Source organism: Tyto alba, unplaced genomic scaffold (assembly GCF_018691265.1).
Source record: "Tyto alba isolate M040663 unplaced genomic scaffold, T.alba_DEE_v4.0 Super-Scaffold_38, whole genome shotgun sequence".
Lineage (NCBI taxonomy): Eukaryota > Metazoa > Chordata > Aves > Strigiformes > Tytonidae > Tyto > Tyto alba.
The window spans coordinates 25,757,859-25,777,373 of record NW_024881313.1 but is presented as its reverse complement, the minus strand read 5'-3'; the positions used below and the strand labels follow the sequence as shown (position 1 = coordinate 25,777,373).

Sequence of the window (19,515 nt, the reverse complement as noted above, 5' to 3'; positions counted from 1 at the left end):
CCCGCGCTCCCGAGCCCGCGCTCCCGTGCCCGCGCTGCGCGCGCTCTCCCCCGGGCGGCGCTGTGCCCGCGCCCCTGCGCGATGCAGTGTGGGAATGGCTGTGGCGCTGGGGTTGGCTGAAAGAGGCGGCCAGTCGAGGTTTAATGTCCGCCATGTTGGCCGTGGCGTATTGAGCGGAGCCGGAGCGGCGGAGGAGAGGAGCCAGCGCCCAGCCCAGCCGCGCCAGCCGGCGCCGCCGGGCCCCGTGTCGGAGTGCGCCCCGCCCTGCCGGGGGAGCCCCGGTCCCTCCATGAGAGCGCTCGGCGGGGTCCGGCTCTCAGCTCGGAGCGCTCTTGCTGTCGCCCCCCCCTCCCCAGCCGGAGCCGCCATCGCCGCCTAACATGAGCAAACTGTCGTTCCGGGCCCGGGCGCTGGACGCGTCCAAGCCGCTGCCCGTCTTCCGCTGCGAGGACCTGCCCGACTTGGCCGAATATGCTTCCATTAACCGGGCCGTGCCGCAGATGCCCACGGGCATGGAGAAGGAAGAGGAGTCGGTACGTGAGACCCCCCCCCCCCCCCCCCCCGGCCGGGTCCCTCCATCCCCCCCGCACCCGGGGCCCCCACCTTCGCCTCTGCGCAAGCACAAAATGGCCGCCATCTTCTCCCCGCTCTCCCCGCCCGCCGGGGGGGGGGAAGGGGGGACGGACCTGGGGAAGGGAAGGTGCCGATCCCGGCGGCCCCTTACTGCGTCGTTCCCCGGCGCTTCCCCGCTGCCCCCGGCCCGCGCCCCGCGGGAGCTGGCGGCCCTTTGGCGGGGCCCCGAAAGGCACAAAGGGGGTCACGTGACACCGCGGGCGGCCGCCATTTTGTCTCCGGGTTCTCGGGCCGGGCCTTGTGCGGCAGCGGCTAGCGGACGGGCCCCGGCGGCGCCGCGCCCGCCCTGTCCCACCGGGTGGCGCTGCTGAGCCGCCCGCCGCCGCGGGGGGCGCTCGGAAGTTGTGGCTGCTGCCGCGGGAGCGCGCGCGCCGGCCCGGGCCGCCCTCGGATTTTGGAGCGGGGGGGGGGAGTAACGGCGGGGCCGAGCGCGGCCGTAGGCGGGAAGCGGGGACTGGGGCGATGAGCGGGGCTCGTCGGTGGCTGCTGAGGCGTTGTTGCCTTTGCCGGCGTCCCCGCAGTTACCCTGCGCGCCTCAACCCGGCAGGAGCGCGGGGCTGCCGCTGAGTCGCTCCGGCGGGAGCCTAGTTCTGCCGCTAGTGTCGCTTGGGCTTTTTTTTTTTTTTTTTTTTTTTTTTTTTTTTTTTTTTTTTCTGCCAGAGATAGGGAGGGGAAGGGTTTCTGTGTTTAGTCTTATTTGAAAACCCTAGAAGTACCTTCAGAGGCAGACATGATGTAAGTAAAATTGTGATGTTTGCTACGTGGAAATACAAAAGTCACTACTGAAATACCACTCCAAGGAAGAAAATCCGAGTTTGGAGGCCAAAAGTCATATCACTTCCCTCTCAGTTTTGCTGTCTCAGTGAAGAATGAAACTTCAGGATCACTTAGGCACTCACTCAACACGTTTCAAGATAGGTATAACATTCAATACCTGTTATTGCTGAAGACCCCTGCTGAAGCGTGTTACTGCTTTCAGTGTTTACAGATCTTTAATTATTTTCTTAGTATAATCAGTTTTCTCTGTTTGTGCATTAAGCACAGCAAATAGAGAGGTGTAGAAATACAGTTATGTGAACAGGTCTTGAAATTTAATGATAAGAATAAACATGACAATTTCTTAATCTTGAGTTTTGCTAGCTGTCAGGCTTCCATTGTCCTTTGAAGGTGACAGGCTGTGAAGTTTCCGTTTGTATTTCTAGGTGTAGCAAACTGAGTTATTTATCTAAAACTTAAAATACACATATCTTCTTTAAATGTAGTCTTTGTGGCACTATTGCTTTAACTGATTCTGTGAATTTTTATGGCATTTTTTCAGGCTGAATGATTTCTAGAGAGTAGTATGCTTTGCATGTTCTTGTCTCCATTCAGTAACTACTCTCGGAGGCTTTTCTAGTGTAATTGCCTACCGTTTTAACATAATATTTCCAAGTTCTGTGCAAGTCATAAGTTGCTTTAAACATCCACTAAAATTGATATTGTCACATGGGGGGTGGTGATGTTGTTTTTTAGGGGGGTTGTTTTGGTGGTGGTGATTTTTGTGAAGGTGCTCCAAACTTTGTCATACCATACATTTAGTAGTAGTATTTAAGCAGTAGATAGCTATGCTTAGATGCTCGTGTTTCTTTTGAAGCAGGAGGTGTATTCTGAATTGATACCTGTAGTTTCTGAATATGAGAGCAAGCACCCTTAATTTCCACTTGTACAAGGATTTAAAATTTCATGTTTGTTATGAAGCTTGCTTGCTGAGTTTATTTGTATAAGTGTGCATGCATGCATTTACTTATGTGGAAATGTCAGGTTGCTATCTTTCACTTTTACTGTTTGCCTGGCAGTTACAAGTTCTCAGACTAGAAAATTACATGGGGTAACTATATAGCCTCCATAAACCCAGATATGCATGTCCTAGCTAAGGAAAAGTAGTCATGGGCAAGGGAAAACTTTTCAACATTAATTATAAGACTTGTTTCTGTGGTTAATGTGATGATTTTGTTTACTAAATCTAGCTTTGAGGGTTAAACTTCAGACCTGTAGGTGTAAGTAGGCACTTTTCACAGTTAAAGTTTGCTCATGCCTTTGTTATAAATGTATGTGTACAAACACACACCCCCAAGAAAAATTTGTTTGCCATCAGTAGACACAGGTGTCTTCCTGAATACTTTTGGATCTTACATAAAATAGTTGATGTTAAACTTTTCCCCCTTTTCATTTCTGCAAACTTACTAAATTTCCTTCCTTCCATCTTGTCACCCCAAAAAGCTTTCTCTTCAGTTTTATATTGGTGTTGACAACAAAGAGACATGGTAGTTGACTAAAGTTATAGCAAACCTCACAGGCTTCGTACCCTACTACATTCTGTTTCCCAAATGATGCTATGTAGAATTTGGGAAAGCTGGGAGTTGTTTGTGTCATGTAGCAGTTTAAGACTTGAGTTAGAGGATTAGAATTATAAAAATAATAGAGATTTTCTATTATCCGTTTCTTTACAAACAGATGGCAAAGTGTCCATAAGAATCTGGGGTGAGCGGCTTCAGCTAGTGTGAACAGGCATTCATAACTGTTTTATAAATAGAATTTTAGCATTGCCTTGAGTTTTGCATAAATGTAATTTTAAATGAACACATATTTGGAGTTAGGAGCTCTACTCTTGACTAAATAACTTTCCCTAGGGAAAAATGCAATCAAAGAGATTTAATAGTCAAGCATCAAGTCACAAGATATTTAAATTACTAATTAGTGTTTTGATGCACAAAAAGGAATTTATTTTGCTTCCCTTTCATCTTATCTTTCTCCCATCCTGTTTCTACAAAGAATAAATATGGAAAAATCATACATCTCCATTATTACAACTGGAAACTTTAGTTGAGCAGTGATGTTCTGTAAGAGTCTTCTGAAAGAAAAACAAACTTGCTAAGTTGTTCTGAGTTCTAAAATATGCAATCAATAAGAGGGATATAGTAACTCTTTAAAAAGAACTGGCAACTAAGAGCTTTAAAGTGTTGTTAGTTCTGTTAACGAGTATACTTTTCTGCTTAGTTAAGTCATAACTTCTGTTAGTGGTTTTGTTTGGAGGTAAAAGACTATAGTAAAAAGCTCTTTGGCACACAGACAGTGGTACTTGAAGTTATCAACTGATACTGTGTTCTGACAGTTGGTTTAGCTCCCAAGTTTCTAGGGTAAACACATTGCGGCTGTTGCCAAGTCTGTTGCTAAAGCTAAGAAACCAAAAACTATCAGGAGACATGTATCTCTAAGAAAAAAGAAAGCCTTCAGAATGTAATGACACTTCTTATGCAACACTAAACATCCCCTGTATTATCTCCAAAACCTGTTTTTGAGCAAAGCACATCCTCAGTGCTGTAATTTTAAGAGCCAGACAACAGGCCACTGTTAACAATCCAGTAATGCAGATTTGGCTAACAGGTCCATTTTGATTCATAACTGCTTGAATAAAGAAGTAGGTGGATCAGATTTGTTTATCCTTTGTGAAGCACGTTTTTTTTTTTTTTAAAAAAGGTGTTACTTTGTATGGCCTGCTGTTTTATGTTTGGGGGGGAGGTATTGTTTTTCTTTAACTGGAAATTCAGATTCTAGACTGAAAGGAGACAGCTGGAAAATCAGAGCAGAGTTAACTTCAGTTATTTGAGATAAAATGCCTTACTGAAAAAGTAAGACAGACTGAAGCTTTTTGAACATGTTCAGTAATTTATGTTTTGGAAAGAAAGCATGCATAACTTTACCGGCATCTACACTTGTGTTCCCTGCATTTTTTTGAAATGAAAGGAGATGGGACACACGCTGCATTCCCAGCCTCTAGATTCTCTTAGATTAAAAAATACACATTTAGGGGGTTTTGAAACTTTGTAAATAATAATAAAAAACCCCTATCCTTGTAGAAAATTATTGTGATCTAAAAGAAAGTCAAAAAATAGAACAAAGCCATATGTTTGAAGCACCTCATAGTAACATTTATAAGGCATATTAAAAATGTCAGGAAGTATGAGTTTAGCTGAAGCAGTGCCTCAACTAGGATTAGTATATGAGCAGAGATACCTTTAGTTAAGTGCCCCAGTATACAACAGAGAAGTGAATTATCTAAATAGGGAAATATGGCTATGTTGATGATATTTCTAGAGTTACTAACAGTCTTATGGGTATGGTAATTATCATGGGTTTGAGTTTGTTGGTTTTTGTGTTTTTTGTTTTTGTTTTTGTTTTTTTTTTATTGCTTTGTGCTGGTATTACTGTGGTCATACTAAGGTTGTGGATGTTACACGTCCATTTAATCTTGCGTGTGTTCAAGTTTGTGTAGATTAGATGCACATTTTTCCATCAGGTAAACTTTCCTAAATCCCAGTGTCTCTGTCCTTGGTGTTGAGACACCAGAGAGAGAGAGAGAGAGAGAGAGAGAGAGAGAGAGAGAAAATCAAGTAGTGAGGAGTCCTGTTGCTTTATTGTGTTACTCTTAACTCCCTCCTCTGACTAACGTCAGAATCCAGTGGTCTATCTTTGCCCTCATCTTAACTGTGGAATAGCAGCTTTCTTGTGCTGCTAGATTCCTGCCAGACTGATGCACTATGTGGAGTTCTGCTCTTAAGGTTCAGAGTTTAAAAATGAAGCTTGCTTTGTGATTTTAGTGTTGCGAGAAGCGGATAGAAGAATTAAGCACCCAAAGTGTGAAATTTAAGCTGTTTATTCAGTTCTTAGGTTTTTCCTTTGTGTACCTGTTACAATACAACTAACGGGTTGCACGGAAGGTGGAATTAAGTCTGTATGTGCAATTGTCATCTGTAAATACTGTCATACTCTGTTACTTGGTGCTTGAGCAAGCTGTTGAAATAGTTTTAAATGTTCTTTTGGTCTCTTTAAATCCATATTTATAGTTATTTTCCCTGCCCTGGCTTTGAGGATGTTTCAGAAAAGCTTATTTGGTAAAATTTCATTACTAGACTTAGGGGTTTTTCCCCCCCCCTAATACTAGCATGACCTGTCAGTATTTGCTAAATGCTATAAAAGAGCTGATAAAGATAACTTTATGTTAATTAATGTGATACCAGCACAGAAAATAGGCCTTTCTCTTCCCAAATCCATGCTGGAGGCATTGGGAAGCTACCATATCCAGATTATCTTGCTGCTGAGACAGCTGTTTTTACTGTATCAAGAAAAAAGCTGGTAAGGAGTGTACAAGAAGGGACTCATATGTCACCATCTAAGCTGTGGTGAATTAAAAAAAGTGTGAAGTAAATGTATAGCTGAAGTGTAACAATTCAGTGTATGAATGGTCTTGAATGACATACATAAATTTCACTAAAGATCCTATAGTGTTTTATGTTCATTACATCCTTGCCAGTTTAAGAAACTGAATTCTGTATGTGCTTCTGGAAAAGTATGTATTTTCTGCTAATTAAACAATGGAGTACATGGCATCTAAGTACTCTTAAAATAACCACTACCTTGCTGATGTACGATTCACTGATACTAAGTGGTTTAGGATCTTGTAGGGGCAATCAGAATGATATGAATGTAAAATCATCACAGATACTATAACTGAATCACCAGTTTCAAGCCTGGATTTTTTTTTTTTTTTTACTTTGATGTAGAGTTAGCAAAGTCCCTATAAAGTTCTATAGCCTACTAACAAGAGAATATGAGTGTGTGTTACATGCCCCCCGCCTCCCCAGATTACAGAAGTCAAATATAATCTTAAAACAGATGAACTGAACTCCTTTGGTGATCTTTTAGGCAAGGAGAGCTGAAACATTAAAGGACGTTGAAGCAAATGGGGAGTGTAGAGACAGGGTTTTTTTGCATATGCTTTGATTCAAGAGTCCTGCAAACTGGAAGAGTACTGCTTCCTGTTTATGTCATGTTCCCCTTTTTCCAGCTTTTCTGCTCACTCCTAATAGGAGGCATTAATTTTCTATACCAGTCTAATCTTTTTTTTATGCTTAATTTTAAAAACACTTAACTGGTAGATTAGATTCCTAAGGGCATATGTGTTTTGTAATGTGATAGGAGGGGAACAGAGAAACAAGGGTTTGTTGCAATTTTGTCTAAAACAACAATGTACAAATACCTCAGTTTAGAGCTGGAAGAGATTTTTCTGTGAGCTCATATAATGGCCTTAATTTTACCTTTTAGTTTGGTATTGAACTTAGTAACTTACTTAAGATACACTTGTGTGAAAATGTCCTGAGATCCTCAGAGAATTTTGAAAGAAAAAAACCTGACAACTCACCACAGATGGCCAACTTTCAAGTGGAAGAACACTCCATTCAGGTGATGAAAAGTGTTTTCTTCTGCCCACCCACCCCCCTCACCCCCATGCCGTGCCCAGAAGCTTATGGGATATTTCACCTTCAGTTACACCAAAGCTTTCTGTTCTGTTGTGTTTGTTGGAATGTATTGTGTGCACCTGAACAGTCATGCAAGTTAGGAATTCAGACTGATGGTGAGAAGTAGCTTCTGTAGGGAACAATTTATGCACTGTCTCCAACTACCTAAAGAAACTGATTAATTCCATGGTATGAAACCCACCCATACCAACAGTGTTTTCCTTTTGAAGTCAGAGGGACAGGGGTGACATAGATTTATACTACAGATTGGTGTCATTTGTTTGAGGCTGGAATGAGATTGCTCATCCCAATTTGAAATCAAAAGCAGCAAAATTTACCATGTTCGTCTAGGAATGAGAAGTATACATTACACCTATGGGATTTGACAACTTCCTGAAAGCTAGCAGTTCTGTGTAAAAGTTCAGGAACTGTGATAGATGGCCTGGTTTTATGCCATAGAGAAGTTGGGCACTAACTTGAAGTTGTGAGCAGGGGGGCTGCCATGGAAGTGGTTTGATAATGTGATGTTAGTTCTGTATATTGTTGTCAGCTAAACATGTAATAATGGTGGTGTACATGTCATGCTCTAATGTTGAAAATGCTTAAGGTTTCAGAAAATAGTGAGAAGAGTTCGTTGACCAACAGTGCCTTTTTCAGGTCAGAGGCTTCTGTAGGAGGTCCAGATGGTGTTTTGAAATTATGGAGGATATGAATTAGCAAGATCACTCCGGAAGAATTTCAAGTCAGGATATTTGTGTTCTAGGTGGAGGATGTTCTTTTTCCAATTTGTTTATCATCTATATGGTTTCTATATGTATATAAAATCAACTTAATTCCTCCTAAAAAAAGCTGTTCCAGAAAAGCAAAGTGTAGAGCAGTCTTAAGGAATTAATTTGATGTATGGATACTCAAATTATTTTTAACCCTTTCTTGACTTCCCAGTAATTGCACAAAGAGAAGGCATGTAACCTTGGTGGCTTCATGCACAGCAGAGTTAACTACAGTGAGAGCGGTTGTTCATGATCAGACTTAAGATAAAAAAGGTTAGACTGACTTAGTACTTATTTACAATGAGGATGGTTAACCATTGGAAGAGATTAGACATCTGTCTCATTATTTACATTAAGACTGGGGGGAAAAAAAACCCACAAAAATAAGTTTGTTAGCAGTATTCTTATTAGCACAAGAATCAATACAGCTGGCAAGGTTTTGGAGTTAAAGGAGAGGAGCTTATGTCAGGGGAAACTGTAAGTCATTTTAAGGGCAGGCTTGTATGGAAAGACTTTACCTCTGGGGAATTTTCACAGCCTGTCTTAAGGAGGAGCTCTATAAGGTTATCTGGTTATCTTTCTGACTGTTTTTCAGATTTGTTCTATCATATAACGGATTTCAGCAAAGGATGGACTATTAATTTTATACAGTAAAATATTAATAACGTTAGTACATTAGTAATAGGAAGGTGGCAATAATTCGGTAACCTTAATGTTTTGAGGCTCAGGGTGATGTGGCTTCCTTTTTTTTTTTCTTCTTTTCAGTAAAACATTTAAGTGTTCACAGGACTCTAATTTGTTTCAGGTAGAAAAAAAAACCCATACAATATGTCAAGCCCCTTAGATCTGCTAATGTTTTCTTTGAGTAGACCACTTGCTTGTTAATGTTTCAATAATTGTGCTGTAATTATAATCATATTCCTTATAAAGATATATGCAATTATTTCAATATCAATTCATAAAGAGTATTCAATGTGAGTTTTGAATACATGTAAGCTAATACATTACTTTTCCAAGTCTTTGTTTTAAAGGAATATGTGTGTATTTGTGTGGGAATCTGCTCTGCTGGAACAGAATACTGTGATGTGCTGGCCTTAGGTATATGTAATAAGTTACTTGATTTTTTTCCACTTCGTTTCCACTTTCTACTTGTAAGAGGAAAAACTAGCTTTAGTATCAAGGAATGCATCAAATGACTAATGTATCAGAATAAAAATGCTGGATGCTGCTTTTGTATCTGTATATATCTTCTTCCTGTTTAATGAACCTTTACATATGCCCTGCTCTCCATTCCACCAGTGTACATGTATTTCTGTGTTCAGCTGTATGTACATTCAAGGACTAACGCTGTTTTGGGAGGATCTTTCAGGCTAAACAAATAGGTGAAGGTGAATTGCATTAATTGAGGATGGAATAAAAGTTGAAAACTTCCTGGTCTGTCAGTGTCTTAAAGCACAGGTAGTTCAGGTGAGAGAGGAAACTATCCTCTTAAGGTTTAAGTACCACTCTTAAAGATTTGTTTCCTTTATATTTAATCAGGAGTTAATAAATTTATGCTTTTTGAATTGGAAGCTTTCAAGAGGGTGTTGTTGGAAAGGATTACCTTCCAACATCGGTTTACATTCATACCTTTATACCAATTTCAGGACTTCAAAGTTGTTCCTTCCTACTTGTAAAAAGAAATTATTTGGAGATCTTGTAGCTTATCTGGAAGACTTATCAAGCTTACATTTGAGGAGAGGGATTTGCAGCAAAGGCTGTCTTATATAGAAATTTCATGTTACTGTCCCTTTTCTGTTTTATAATTTCAAGGGCTGTAGTAGGATACAAGAGAACAGACTTCAGTTGGAAGTGACATACAATTGTCTAGTCCAAATGCCTTGACCAATTCAGGGCTGGCTAAGTTAAAGAATGTTATTAAGGGCATTGCCCAAATGCTTCTTAAACACCTACAGGCTTGGGGCATCATCTGCCTCTCTAAGAAGCTTCTTTCAGTGTTTGACCACCTTCTCAATAAAGAAATGTGAGTCTTCAGATTCTTCACTGATTAGATGTCCAACTCAAAGTGGGGATCCTAGGAAGGCATTAGCATGGAAAGTTGAATTCTGTATAGACTTCAGTTTCCAGATTTTCAAAACTCGAGGATTTTGTGCAAGGCTCTGTTGTTATGAAAGTGTAATGATTGTGGGTTAAAGATGCAGAATTTGTTTTGGACAGGGAAGAATGATGCAGGTTGCTTTGTCAGACTCTTGATCTGTAAAGGCCCAAAATGCCTTTCTTGACATAGATGTGGAAAGACTTGGCATTCCTTCTTAAGTTTCTTTAAACACTGGTGATAAAATTGTATTCCAGCTTTCCCTTATGTCTTTACATTTTTGCTTAAGAAATGCAGCTTTTAACTGTGGCACATCTACACTCCCCAACTCCCAATCCTGTATTAGTATTTCAGTAGGATGTGTCCTGTGTGCCTTCTTGATACTTGATTTTTCTCGCTACTTAAAGTACAAGAAAGAGAACTCTGAAAAGTGTGGCAGAAAATAGGAACTGACTTCAGGAAGAAGACTTTTACAGTATTGTGATCTGATTTATAGTATTTATAATTCAGTAACCTAGATATATCTCAGAAAAGAGCTGAATTTGAAAGAACGGGGTGATTTTATTGGAAAGTTCAGCAGTAAGGCTACAGCTATGACCCAACATGAGTTTAAGCCCTGCAGAATTTTTGTTTTGCAGTTACTGAAATCATTTAAGTGGGTTACTTCTACAGAACTGTTGAATCCCTCATGCTTATGGATAAATTTATGTACTCTCTTCTGTTTCTCAGCAGTTGTTTTTGTTTTTTTCTTTTTACTCTCATGTTCTTTGCCAAACATGATGACCTTGTTTGCCCTTCTCTTGCTATCTTCTGTTTTATTAGAAGAAAGTTATGATTAATGTCAGTGCACTAGCTTTCTGATGAAGATATTGTGGTCTTAAAGTAGGCCAAGTACTATATGAGACTGTGCAAATGTTAGGAATAAAGGTAATTTAATATTCACAGTCCATTTTGGGAAAACAGTGTATTTCATTGAGTTAGAACTTCCACAAACTTCAAGTCAATAGGCAAGACTTTATTTTCTTGCACTTTGTATGAGGGAAGAGAAGTTGAGGTACCAAAACTGAAGCCAGCTTCCCTTTTTTTTTTTGTCAGTAATGTAAGGTTTGTTCAGTGCGAAAAAAAGTATGTGTGGGAAATCAGTGAAACATGCGTGTTTACAAAGTGCTTCTGTCTAAACAAATGTTTGCCAGAGCTGTAGGATAAGAGTGACTAACAGAACTTTCTGTTGCTTGTTCATTTTCTCAGCCTTCCCCAGAAGGAGAGGTATTTCATCTGAGGTGTCTTAGAAATTTGCTTAATGTTAGCTAAATATTGAAACAAGGCATGTCTTGGACTGGAACAGAAAGCATTGAGTGTTTTTTTGATGATTGTCAGTGCTTTACTGGAGGAAGTTGTTGCAAGTAGCACATTAACCCTTATGTCCTGGTTTTCTGTAGCATCTGTATTTTCACTGTAGAAATACCTTGAGCTGGTAGATGGTAGTTGTTACATGTTGTCTTTGGAAGCTTTGGCTGCATTTTAGGTAGCTGGAGTGTGGGCTACAGAATATCCTAGAAACAAAGACAAAACCTTAACATTGATAAAATGTGGAAAAGCTGGTGAGGGAAGAGAAGCTCTGAAGTGTTCCTAATAAGTTTAGGTTACTGAGGAAAGTGTATCACATACTGTTCATTAGCTATAATTTTGTGTTAATATCATGGGTATGTTGCATGACTAGTGCAGTAAGAAGGTAATATTTTCATGTTGTATGAAGTTCCAAAGTCATCTGGAATAGGAAAAACATTAATGGATATTGCTGTTGGTAAATGAGACCCTGTAAAAAAATCAAACCTGTAAAGCCAAGCTCTCAATTTGTTCATTGTTGGTTCATTTCAGCAGGTAAAGAAGGTCCCTGTGCATGATTTTAGTAACCTGATTATGTTTGAATGTTGTATCCAGTGATTGACTTAACTCTGTAATTTGAAAAAATAAAGCAGTGAGGTATCTGACATCTTAGTTTGGCTTATATTAAATTGTCATTTCCCTGGTATATATTTTTTTAAAAAATAAAAAACACAAAAACAAACCCTGAATGTTTTCCATATTAGTCTTCTCATTAATATCATTGTCCTGCATCTCTGCATCTCAGCAATGTAAGTTTGACCTCTTATTTGACCTGTGCTCAAGAGAACTCTGGATAAGAAACACTTTTTTAGTTAATAGGGAAGGAGAAGATTTAGCAAAAAATTTGCTAGAGTCTCTTTTCCCAGACTGTTTTGAACTGTGGTCAGGAGTCTATGTACAGTTCACTTTTGCTTATACTGGATGTTAGTCTTGTTTTTGTGGTTTATTCCTACTATTAACAGAGAAAGTGAGTGTGCATGTATGTGTTAGGCTGTGGTGTCATTTCTCTTCAGATGGTTGTAGAGCTAAATGCTAGCTAAGAAGTGTATTCTCTGGATTGTTTCAATACTTTGCTCTTTGACATTTGTTAAATATGAACTATGCATTCACATTAGCTGAGAAATCAGACCACTACTTTAGCAGATGGCACTGCATGCACAGGTGGTATTGGAAGTTGAGGTCCTAAGCTAGCTTTTGGCAGCAGTATAATTTCCAGGGTTGGAGAGAGTGTCTTATTACTTTGGCTTACAGTTACTGAACTGATTTTACTTGGTCAAATCTTTCATAATACTGAATAGATGGAGGAAGTTGGAATACATTGTCTTGTGGATAGCTAACAGTGCTTCATAGAGTAGTTCTCTTTAACTTAGAAATTGGGAAAGGAATAAAACCTACTTAAGGATTAGTTATCAGAACAAGTGTGCTGTCAGAAATATCCGAAGATGCAAAAGAAAAGGATTTGAAAAACCTTTTAGGTGTCTTCAAGCTGTTGTCATAAAAAGCTCTGAAGTATTAGTCTTGAAGACTTTTCTTTCCGTATTTCAGTGATGTTGAGTTGATAAACCAAAGGGAAACAGCCTGCCCCCACAACGCTGGGGCTTAAGTGTGGTCCCAAGTACCACAGAGACTTCTTTGTGATAGCAAACTGTAGCAATTACTTTGTCATCTCTGTTAGAATTTCATGTTAATGACACATACTGTGTTTATCCCTGTTTTTTCTCACTTTACATTATAATGTTGATTTTTGGTTTCTATGATCGGTTACTATTTGGTCCTTTGTTTTCAGCATAGGGAAAACACGCAGGAGTTCTGTAGAATGATCAAACCATTTAATGTGGCAAGTGATATGAAACTGAGACTGTAATTACTAACTTAAAAGCATAACATGTTAGGCAGCTCTGAATTTTGTTCTCTGAGAACATATGAAGTGTCAGGTTGATGTTTTTCAAGATGTGCTAAATAATCTTTTATAAATATACTTGCTAATGGCTATATAGCTAAAATAGTTCTTGCACAGAAGGGACATGATAAATTCATGCAACGTACAAAATCTCACTTGCAACCTCTGGTAGTTTACGTGGCACTAGGTGGTGAGAGGGAGAAGTAGGATGTCTAGCAAAATAGGATAGTTTCTGAAGTCCTGTAAATGGGTTTCTCTGCTGATATGTGGGCTATATTATTGGACTCAATATTTGGGAAGGGCACAAAGCAGCCTCTAAAATATCTATTGCACATCAGTATATTAATATATATATATTATATGGGCACATTAAATCATGGATATTCATACCACTGTAACTTTATTCCTGTGGAGCCAGGAGTTACCATTAAGAATCAGTAAATGTCTGCAGCTGCACATGTGGTAGAGAAGTGGGCAGCCCTGTTATGACCATCATGATGGGGTTCAACTGTTCTGCTTATGAGGGGTGGAGGAAATAACCTGTATCTGTTCCTTGAGGGATCAGGTATACATAATTTGTGCTGTGGATAGAGGCTTTTACTAATGCAATAGACATAAAGAGTGAAGACCTAAGGAATGATGGAAAAGGGAGGGGGTTTTGTGGTTTTGTTTTGTTTTTTAAATAAACAAAGATCATAAGCTGACTTCAATGCTGGGCAAGTGAAATATATTTAAAAATACCACTTCATTGAGGGGGGACAGAAACAAAAAGACTGGTCTAAAGACAGAGTGGGCTGAACTAATTCATGCTATCTCCTTGTAAATCACATTCAGTGGTCAGTAGTCCGATTTTGTCCCAGTCAGACACTTAACTCTTACTGTGTGCACAGAGAATAACAATGACAGTTATAATGCATTGAATTTATGAGCATTAAGGAAATGCTTGTCCTTATAGTAAACCTTTCCCATTCACCTCTGTTCTTCAGTCTTGCCTTGCCTCTTCCATATGGCTTTTTACTGTCTTTTATCGGTCTTATTTGTTCAGTGTTTATACCAGCCTTAAAAACAAGTTTGATCATAATTGCAAGTAAATGTCATGAATTTGAAATGCTAGTCAGTCTTGTGTTTTTAAAGGCAATCTAAATAAATGTGGAGATTACAAGATACCAAGAATAGCTGACCTATAAAGAATAATTTGTCACCTGACTCATAGTGCATGTAGCACTTTTTCCTGATCAGGAAAAATGTGTTTTGAATGACACTTTTTAAGTTGGTATTTAGTTTGAGCCTTTCAGCCTAATACAGGTCTCTGCTCTAAGTAGCGTTTTTGTGCATTCAAATGTAGCAGTGTTCATTCTAAGCCGAGAAAAATGTCTAAATCTGTAGATTTGCAAACTGAAGACTGACCTCTGCAGCAGGAAATACATAGATAAGCTCATCATAGTGGTGTAATCTTTGGAAAATCTATTTTAAGTTATTCAGTATTGCAGCTGTCACTGTCACTATTGAAGTAGCACTTTGACACCTTTGTAGAATCAGACCTGAAAATTTGATCTGTTGTGTGTGGTGAATACAGAAGCTAAGGTAGTTTAGTTGAAAAGCATTGCTAGGTTTTATGTGTGTGTGTTCGTGAATATATTTTGACAAAACTTAGTTCTATACTAATTGCTAAGTAGTTTTCTTTGCTAGATGCCCTATGCAGTGTGTCTTGAGTATGTCTTTTCTAGCATTTTTACTTCTAGGGGGTGTTACTTTAGTTTTCTTGAATGTTGTCTTAGCAGCTGTCTTGATACCTTGCTGTCTTGGTACATGAAAAAACTTGTCTTACTAAGAGTTACAAACTGCAGTACTTTTTTTTTTTTTTTTTTTTTTTTTCCCTCCTTAAAAGTTGTAATTTGTAGGAATATGAGATGGGAACTTTGATAAAATTGACAATGTGATGGTTATTCAAAGCCAGGGTTAGGTGTATTGCCAGCCTGTACATATTTGTGCAGCTCACATTTTTGCTCATCACTATACAGTTTATTTCTGTTTTGTGTTATACAGAGGAATAAAGTACTTAAAATGCAGATATTGTGGTGTCTACAAAAGTGTGCTTGTTCAGCACACTAGCTTTTAGTCATCATTATGATTCACCATGTGCTTTTTCTACAGAGTTTTTCTTCCCTGTAGCACTGAAATGGATAATGCTAAAAGATTTTTTGTTTGTTTGTTTGTTTCTGGAATCAGAAATAAGCTTGATAGTTCAAGGTGATGCTCTGGAAGCTTCTTTAGTTTGAATTTTTTAACTGAGCTGTTGTATATAAGCTTTTTATGTGGAATGCACATGTGACTTCTTAAAAGGTGCTTAGATTGTTTGGGTTGTTATGGCAAACTTCTTTCTGGTTGTCTGACATGAGCTGCTGAGCCTTAACTCATGAATGAACAACTTTACACAGATGTCAATACTTGGTTTTCTTGGTAATGGTTTTGATGTTTTGCCATCCCCACACAACTTGAATACTGTGTAATGTTCAGTATATCAATGAAGTTCTATTACTATTTAAATGTTAATGACTGCCTGAGATAAACTACAGAAGAATATTGTAAATGAAGCAATCTTATGCGAAGGTACAGTTGTAGTTTTGTGTTACAGACCCCTTGTAAACCCAATCATTCACTCACTGATGTATCTTTTTTTTATTTTGTTTGTCTTTTTCCCCCAACCAAAAATAAAGTTGCATATGTGTTAGGTATCTCTCAAAGCTTCTTTATTAACATTAGAGTTGCACAGTTCACTCTGGACTAAAAAGTTCATAGAAGAAAACATTGCCTGTCTTCTGAACACAAAGATTAAAGCAAAAGTGGCTTGCACTCCCAGCCTGATAGCCTGGGGTTCAGGGAGAGAACAGCTGGGGACATAAGGCTGTGGTTTGTGTGCTGTTCGTAGTGTTTTCAATAGGGATGCTCATGGGCTTCTTTTTGAGATGTTGTTAGGCAAATTGGCACTCAGATAAAATCCACACTTGTCTTGCAGTTAGTTTCCAAAAATGTTTCTTCATTCTTTGGAGAGTTTGGTTACTAGTAATGCCTAGCATTTAGGTTAGCCCAGTCATCCAGTTTGGACATTTGTTTATTTAAAATCCTTGGGTAGTTGCATAATTTGGTGTTTAGAGATCTGACCTTCAAGCTCCAGGTAATGTTAAGTTTTAGAGTCTTAGTGCAAGTTCAGAGGAGAAAAATAGGAGCTCTAGATATTGGTTTTGAGATCTGTATTTTAATACTTTTTAACAAAAGCAACCAAATCCTGTTCTTGGAGTTGTTTCTTCTTCAGAATCTTTGAGCATATATAGATCTGGGAAGCTGCTGATCTCTGCAGTTTGTGCAGTCTGGCCTGTGGAAGGGAATGTTTTTAAGCCTTCAGTAGACTAATATGGGAGAGGGAGGTGCTTCTCAGACTGTTACAGCTTTATTCCCTTGCCTTGTGTTTTTCTCTGCCTTACCTGTCTTGATTCTGTACTAGTGCTGAGTTGATTAGTGGATCCAGATTGAGATATGCCTTAACTGCAAAGGAAAAGGCATTGGTTTCGTGAGGATCATTTAAATACCTGGTCTGAGGAGCAACCACTACTATGGAAGGAGTGTTAGATTTATTTTTTTCCATAGTTGACATAGAAAACTTTGAGAAATGTAGTATAAAATTTCACCCAATGCAGTTGACTTATTAAGTCCTGTTATCTAAATGTAGATTTATAACTTACCTTTAACTTCACCCAGTGCTATGTATGGTATTCTACTATGATACATAAGTGAAATAGTTGAGTCACTCTGTGTTGGAACACACAACCCTCTGTGCTTCTGCATATTAATACTGTTTAGAAGAGTACTGAAACAGAATACAAACTTGTTTGCTGCGAAGTTGGGCTACCATGTTACTTGTTATTCAAATGGCACTACTGTTTTTTAGCAGCGCTCAGTACTGTTAACAGTAGTATCAAGTCCTTGTAACAGATAAAAATGCTGGAATCCAAGTGTACAGCTTTTGCCAACCAAAATTTGAGCTGTTACGCAGTATTGCTGATGCACAGTAATGTTTAAGCAAGCAGCAAGATACTGCGGTGTCTATCTTTTAATTTGGCAACTTGATACCCGAGTCAACTGTTTAAATGATGCTGAAGTTCCACTTCCATTTTCTGTGTACAAGGGGAAAATAATTTTGCTATAAAGATTTATTTGGGCTCTCCTAAACGGCTTTATAGCTGAAACTTGTGATAAATCCTAAGGGCAGTTCTCATTCCATTGTAAACTGTATCCTGAAAGCTGTATTATTGTAAACTGTACCAAATCTTAGTTCATTTTGTGTTACAGTCTGATTTCAGCATGGAGGTCATGCCCTGGGCTACTTAAGTAGTGTGTCCTCTAGAATCCTTTATTTAGGGAGAATTTATTTAGTTATTAAACTGTATTCTGTTTAATATAGATCACAAATAGTTCTGATGCATTGCAGTCTCACAAATTACAATGATACAGGCGGAACAGCAGACTGTGGTAAGGAAGGGGGACGTCAACAGGTTTGCAGTTAAGTCTGGAATCTTGTGAAATGTGACTGTGTGGCAAAGTCACATGAGATGGGCTGAGCTGATTTAACTGTGGTGGTATTGAAAAGAGGCAATTCCACTGTTTTCCTGAGCTTGCCACGGTCTTTACAAGTCTGTGAATTGATTTAGCTCACTGCAGAAGACTTGCTTAAGAATAGCTCCCCTCCCCTCCATGGGCTACAGGACTGCAGAGTCTCAGGAGTTCCATGAGAGCCAAAGTGCTTACAGAGGAAAAGATGGGGAATTCTTACGTCCGTTACCAAACCTGAGGAGATGGGATAGCTCCTTCTGCTAGTACTGAGCTATTAGCAATTCCTAAACAAAATATTTCAAACTGATACTGAGTCCTGTGGTTCTGAATGCATGTAGTGCAGTTGTGATTTGGCAAGCAGCCAAGTCACTTCAGTCTTTTTAGGTAGTGTCCTGGTTTTGGCTGGGATATAGTTAATTTTCTTCCTAGTAGTTGGTACGGTGCTGTGTTTTGGATTTAGTGTGAGAATAATGTTGATAACACATTGATGATGTAGCTGTTGCTAAGTAGTGCTAATCCCAAGTTAAGGATTTTTCAGTTTCCCATCCACTGCCAGCAAGCAGGTATACAAGAAGTTGGGAGGGAGCATGGCCAGAACAGCTCACCTGAACTAGCTGAAGCAATATTCCATACTGTAGAATGTCATGCTCAGTATATAAACTGGGGGCAGTTGGCTGGGGATGGATCACTGCTCAGGCATTGGTCAGCAGGTGATGAGCAGTTGCATTGTGCATCACTTGTCTTTTCTTGGGTTGTATGTCTCTTGCTCTTTTATATTCCTTTTCATTACAATTATTATAGTTTATTATTGGTATTACTATAGTTATTAAATGGGTTTTATCTCAACACAAGAGTTTGTTTTCTGGTTGTGAATTATACTAATTAATGTATGTGTTAATTACTGTAGTTTTCCTGATTCACAGGGTTCCTAGGTTGTGTATGTTATCTTCTCTAGAATGTCTTGAGCCAATCTCACTAATTTCTTCATCTCTGCCTGTCAGTTTTTCACAGTGATTTAAAATACTAAACTGTTTCCAGTGTTCTGGTAATAGGCGAGCAAATCACTCTCCATTTCCTCTAGCATTGTCATAATCTCTAGTACTAATGTTATACTTCTGGGTCAAATGACCTGTGTGTCTTCCACCTCCCTACCAGTGTTCACTGAACAAGCATAGCAGGTAAAAATTTTCCAGAAGTTGTAAGCAATTTGCTGCTGGAAGTACATTAATATGGAAGCAAAACTTTTCCAAGAAAAGGGCAGACTCCTTGCATAGTCTTGGAAGAGTCTGTTTTGAAACATGGGGAAAGCAGTAGACTACAATGCTCAAGATGATGTGGCTGACCTAATTTCTAACCAATGTTCCAGATAAAAAGACTAATAATAAGCAAGATTTCCTGATAGTCTGTTAATTACAAAACCACGTATTTTTAAAAGTAAGTTAAATCACATTTTCACCAAGCAGTTGCTGTTTAATCTTATGCAGCTATTTTAAGTTGGCATTTGTAGCAGAGATCTAATTATTATAGTAATTACAGTGGGATCCTTCTTAATTGACTGCTCATGAGACTGACATGAGTTGATTAATAGGAGCGGTCTCCATAGTTTTTTCTCTGTTTGGAATATGAAAGGACAGTTTTAGGCTCTGCTATAAAAACAAGAAAACAGTTTTCTGTACTGCATGGAATAATTCAGGGCATTGAGAGATCTTGGCAGCTTCAGAAGGGAAGATCTACAGCCATGTGGTTTGAGTGAATCTTTAGGCAGCTTAAATTGATGAGAGAAGGTGT

The 19,515-nt window shown here is 39.1% G+C and overlaps 1 protein-coding gene across 7 annotated transcripts in view; it reads left to right on the top strand.

Annotated features, from left to right (window-relative positions):
• The window catches only part of EPC1 (enhancer of polycomb homolog 1), a 68,113-nt gene that overhangs the window by 17,015 nt on the left and 31,583 nt on the right, over positions 1 to 19,515 (top strand). For 4 of the 7 annotated variants that reach the window (XR_006166195.1, XR_006166194.1, XM_042801747.1 and 1 more), the window contains exon 1: positions 76 to 533. The exons of 1 other annotated variant lie outside the window; for it this stretch is intronic. Coding sequence is in view for 4 of the 6 variants with exons in the window: in XM_042801747.1 (XP_042657681.1) it covers positions 381 to 533 (153 nt within the window). In the remaining 2 variants the exon portion in view is untranslated. Of the gene's footprint in view, positions 1 to 75; positions 534 to 19,515 lie in introns of those variants that run through there. 2 more of the 7 variants (XM_042801749.1, XM_042801748.1) reach the window with 1 other exon arrangement.